The following is a 6000-nucleotide window of genomic DNA, read 5'->3' as shown; positions in this document are numbered from 1 at the left end:
GAACTCTCCTTCACAGTCATAATTTTAACATTTTTCTAACCCATACTCTTTTTGCTCTCTGTTCCTCATCATCATGAGCAACAGCAATATTCAAACTGCTGTAAAGTAAACTTCGACAGTTTATGACGTTCTACCATGAACTGCGAAATAGCGCCACTGTTGAGTATTTTATGAACCAGTTGTAACGTAACGACGTTCTGTCGACGTTGACGTACCGTGTAGTGTGTTTGCTCGGGAGTTCCTCTGATCGTCAACGTTCAAGCACATGATGGTGATGTTCCCTCAAACGTGAATCCACCGTAATTGCTGAGCGTGAAATTGTCTTTGGATTAATGTATTCTCTTTGGTTTAGCGAGAAAGCAAAGATTGTCTAATAGAGTTCAACGAATGACAGTTGTAGTTTAGTCTTTGACTGTGTTAGCCTTGAAAGGCGTCATGTAATTAATTTGGAAAATTTTTAGTATTTTTGTTGTTTGGCCTATATTTGGGAATGTATGACGTAATGTGGAGTTTTGCGAAGTTATATCATTCCTTATTCATGGCTCCTTCTCACTTTAATATGAACATGAACTGACAATAACCGGCAACGTATTAGTTTACGTGAAGTGTCACTTCAGTACCACCTGATAAGAAAGTTGCTAATTGAAAATGGCAGCTGAAGGTGGGGTTGTGAGCGTGAAAAGCCGATTCAGGTTGAGTATTTTCTGTAATCATAAATAATAATTTCGTTGGAAATAAGGTTTAGGAGTGTTTGAAAATAAGGTAGACCGACAGAGCCTTATCAGTTCTAGTTGGTTTGGCAAGCGCTTTGTGTAGGGAAGTTTAATTTTTAGGAAGGCCCTTCGTTACATTAGACGCCACTGGAGAATTTTTAAGCTGCATACTCCACCGTGCAATGCCACACTGCAGGATGTCTCACCGAACAGAAATTATTTGATAAATCTATCGTTATTTGAGATTTTGTAGTGTAAGTAAACTTTACGGTTGTTATACCAGCGCTGTTTGAAGAACGACCCCCCATTTGCCATACAGAATGTGTTCTTCTTTTAGTGTCTTGTATATGCTCTCCCCTCTTGAAAACATTGCCGTTCAGAGTTCTCTAAAATGATTGTAATTGACATCTTTACCTGTAATCAATATTGGCTACTTAATTTTCAGTGTTTTGGAAAATATTACCCCTTTGCCTTAAGTCCACTGTCTACAATGAGACATTACATGCAGACTTTGATACAACTTGAGTGTTAGATACTGCCCGTCTGATTTGAGCCATGATATGGTGGTGGTGTGAATTGTGGAGGGAATCAAAGACTTGGTACTGCAAGCGGGTCCAACTGGATGTACGATGTAATAGTTATGCAGAGATGATGAGGCTTGCAGAGGATAGGCTACATCTTGAGAGCTGAATCAATTCCATCTTTGGCTCGAGGACAAAAACAACAATGTGTTCATTAGGAATTTTTATTACTTGAAACTAAATACTCAGCTAATTTGTTGGAGTTTTTTAGTTTTTTAATTTCCTTTCAATTTGTAGTGGTTTTCAATTACTTACCTTGTCAGATGGAATCTTGTTGAAGACCTCAACACAAGAATATAGAACCCCAAACTAAACTGTAAACAATATGGTGAAGTTTATATGAATATCATTGTGATTGTACTAATACACCTCAATTTAAACTAATCAGAGCACTTTTCTTCTCTACAAACTCAATGGAAAATATGTTGCTCGCTACCATTGCAAATGGGGCTATAGATAAAGACAACAAAACCTGAAGAATTAACTGTTCCACATTGAAAATAAAACAGTAATACAAGAAGAATGAGAAGTATAGATGGATAGCAGGGGTAGATAAGTACAGCCAAAGACATAATAATGTTACAAATGAACCGTATGGCATCGTATTTACAGTTTAATTTGTGATGTGAATGTGAAATTACTCGTTGTGCATCATTACAATTTATTGTGCAAATGAGCAATGGTACATGAAACTAATTATCAAATTTACATGCATGTCTGAAAGAGCAGACAGTGTTGATGATCCAGAGATCGTTCAAGTATTACGAGCCTGGGTGGCACACAGTGATAACAATATTGGTCTCTATTCTTCATTGTCTCATTCTTCTTTTTTAGGGAATCCAAGTAATGTTGCAAGCATTTGATGATGAATTTAGTGGACTACAATTGAAGGATGTAGACAGTGTGGCAAACAGAAGTTAGTGTCAATTTTAGAAACCTATAGAGTGCCCATTTCAGAAATACGGAAGCGTCCGATCCCGCCCGTCTGCTTTTACCCATGACGTCACAAATATGGCGGAAACGACTATAAACCACGATTCCAGTATGGCGCATATAAAGTCGTTATGTACACATTGTGAGGACGAAAATACGTCGAAAAACAAACACACACACTTTCCACAAGAAGCCTAATGACACTAACGGGACAAGCGCGGGAAATAGGGTATTTTGGTTGGTGGGCAATCTAAATATAAACAAATTTAGACGCCCACCCCCATACAAAACCGCACAAAAAGAAAAAACAGACATCACAAAACTCCCCAAATACCACTAAACAATATCATCTGGAATCGGACACTTCCCTTGACCTATATAGCTCAACAGCAGCTCCCGATCCCATAAATTAGGATCAAACACTTCCCCTGGCCTATATAGCTCAAAAACATCTCCTGATACCAACATACACAGCCACACATCAGGATCGAACACTTCCCTTGACCTGCGCACTTAATTCTATCCGCCATATCCATTCCTGAACAAAAACAACCGATTAATTTTACTAAAATTACCACACAATGTACAGCGAACACTAAATTAACCTTCACACAAAATCGTTAACTCACTGAAACGAATTCCACTACAAACACAGCTGACACACTAACAATTCTGGATAATGAGCAGAAGCAAACTGAGCCCATTACACCACACAAACGAAAACCCTGAACATACCACCAGAGAGTACAACAAACCACAACACGACATCTACGAACACGCCACACTCACAATCGAAACTCCGTCCTGTCATGACGTCACTCACAACGCCCTTACGTCACGGGTCAAAGCCGACGTGTGGGATCGGACGCTTCTGTCGACCCCGCATTTCTTGATATACCTCTATTCCTCTGGATTAAGTGGTACCCTTTCATAGAGAATAGCAAGAAATGCATCAAGCTCTTCTAATGATACTTCATCCCTCAGTGCTGTACGCACCTCTATTTGAGCAATAAAACAAAACCATTTGATTTCGGAAACATTTTATTTCTTCAAATTTCCATTACCATGTACGCATCAAGATTCATCACAATTTTCATTGCTGCCCCAGAGCCATTTGAACTCCCTCATGTAATTGTTTTAGTATCAGAATCAGTTGAAATACCATTTACACCTTATTTTTCTGATTCAGCTTCTTCAGTATTATTTGTCAAAGCTAACATCTGCTCATCAATAGACAGCAGTGATGAGCTACACTGTCACAGTGCCTGTTTGTTTTGTTTATGTAATGTTTTATTCTGACAAAGAAGCCACACTTAAAGTTTCATATGTCCATTGGAGCAACGGACACAGTAAAGGTTACAAACATGTGTAGCATTTATTGGCACCTAGTTTATGAAATGGGACAAAAATGTCACATTGGCAGTCCTAGGTATTTATTATTTTTTCTCGAAAAGTGTTAAGACTTTATTTCAGAATGAGGTAGGCTAAGAAATACTGAAAGTCACGAACACTCATTGACCTCCTAAAACAGATAGAATTGGCAGAGGGAACAAAATTTTGCTAAGGGACAGAAATGCCCTGTTGGCAGTTCTAGTGTTAAATCTTGTACTTTTTTGTAATCTGAAGACAAGTTTTAAATCATATGTTCAGCTTTTATTACTGTGTGGGTATATTAGTGAATAATAGTGATTGTGATATAGTTCAACAGAGAATTTATCAGAATGTACAAAGTACAGGAACACCTACAGAAGGTCAGCATTTAGTCCGTTTCTGGCAGCCGACCTCTCAACGTTGCCTGTAAAGTCATACACATAAATGTTTAGCAATAACAGTGATGAGGTTCACTCACCAAATATGTACAGGGTTTTCTATTCAGGACAATTCAGTGGTGGAGCAGCTGTAGAAATTGCATTTAAAAATTGGTGTTAATGCTGTTTTTTTTACAGTCTTTTGGGTTGTGTTGTTCATTGTTGGTAATTATTTTGGATTGTGATTAGTAGGAATTGTGGCACTTGTTTTACCTACATTGCTAAGATTAGGTTTTCAGTATTAGTTGTATGAATGAGCTTCGGTCTTGGGATACAGGGCACTTTGTTTTAGCTGTATAGGCCAAGTGAAGAGTTAGATATCAGAATTTTTCAGTTTCAGCGTTTTGTTGACACGGTATCAGCAACTTTATTAACCCTTAACTATAGTAGTGAAAAATACTTACGCTTCTATAATCGTGGTCCATTGGAACCGTGTATATGGGGACTTTTCAGGATATTTAAGTTAATATTTTATAACACACATTTATCAAAATGGGAATACGGAAGTGTCCGATTCCACCCGTCTGCTTTGACCCATGATGTCACCAATATGGCAGAAACGACCATTCACAACTCCCATATTGTGCCTATGATAACATTATGTAAACATGACAACAAACTTGAAAACAGATCGAAAAATCATCACACACATCTTCCTCAAAAAATATAATGAAACTAATGCGAAAAAAAAATCACCGAAAAGAAAAAACAACACCACAAAAAAGTTCCGGCACTGCACTCTAGGTCAGACACCACAATCTCACACACACAAACCCACTCAAGGAAAGAAAGAAAGAAAGAAAAAATAAAAACACAACAAACCCCCCCCCCCCTAAATCAAACACCCATAAATAATAAAAACCAAAAAACTCTCAATCACACACTATAGCTCAACAACAGCAACAAAAGAGATATTCCACAACAAAATTACGAAACAACTACCACCTGTCTACCTCCAAAAAACTTGCCAACAACTAACCCCCTGCCCTCCCACGACACCTCCCTAACCAACAACTTTCGGATACATTGTACTAACTGACCTTAAAAAAAAAACTAAAAATACAATAGCCCTCAGGGACACTCTTCCGCCAAATGTACTCATCTAAATGAGACTCAAGATTAGAAGAGCGCCTCTTCCCCCTTCCAATAACTGACTTAAGGCCCCCCAAAACCCCTCCATGGTATTCGTACAGGCCCCGGTCTCATCATTTTTAAACTCAACGGCATGTTTAACTACTAAACTACCTATAAGATGAAAACGCATCTGAAACTATGGTACTCCCCTCTTCTATGAAATCCTCAATTAATCCCACTAATCCCCTTTTTGTCCGTCCCTCCAAAACCCTAAATACACATTCTGAACCCCCCTCCCCCCCTTCCTCCCGATAAAACAGCCCCCCACACCCATACACCAACTAAAGACTTACCCCTCCCATACTGCTTCTTCCCAAACTGCGACTCGTCAACCACCACCACCACCACCACCACCACCACCACCCCAGGCCCACCCAACTTACTCCTGTGCTTAATATACGCTGAATACACCTCACGACAAAATGAAAACCAATCAAGCACGGTCCTCTCACTCACACGAATCTCATGCGCACAGAAACTGTGAGAGGATCTGTAACAAAAATGATAAGTCATTAACACAATTTCTTGCATGCCCAAACTAGACTTCTCGAACCAGGAACCTCACGTTATAGAGCACCATAGGTTATCCCTATGGCAGCACCACATGAAGCTGTCCCTGGTCCGAGGCGCCAGAACTTTCGTCCATCGCATTTCCTCCCGACAGACAGAGCACTTCACCCATTTGGCCAACAGCTCAAAAAGCTAGAGAAACTCGATGAGGGGCAAAGCACTGTCCCCCATCTGCACACACAAAGGCGTACTGTTCAATTTGTGAGTCATATCCATACCTAACAAAGGCATAAACAATGTAATGTAAAAAAATTCACACAC

At 39.3% G+C, this 6000-nt stretch overlaps 1 protein-coding gene across 1 annotated transcript in view; it reads left to right on the top strand.

The window, feature by feature from the left end:
- The first annotated feature begins 391 nt into the window (after positions 1-391).
- The window catches only part of LOC126191319 (1-acylglycerol-3-phosphate O-acyltransferase ABHD5-like), a 49429-nt gene continuing 43820 nt past the window's right edge, over positions 392-6000 (top strand). Inside the window, exon 1 of the mRNA XM_049932149.1 lies at positions 392-692. Within this exon, the coding sequence (XP_049788106.1) occupies positions 649-692 (44 nt within the window). The 5' untranslated portion in view covers positions 392-648. The remainder of the gene's footprint in view (positions 693-6000) is intronic.

The sequence above is a fragment of the Schistocerca cancellata genome, chromosome 6 (assembly GCF_023864275.1).
Source record: "Schistocerca cancellata isolate TAMUIC-IGC-003103 chromosome 6, iqSchCanc2.1, whole genome shotgun sequence".
Lineage (NCBI taxonomy): Eukaryota > Metazoa > Arthropoda > Insecta > Orthoptera > Acrididae > Schistocerca > Schistocerca cancellata.
This window is presented reverse-complemented; position numbering and strand designations above follow the sequence as displayed.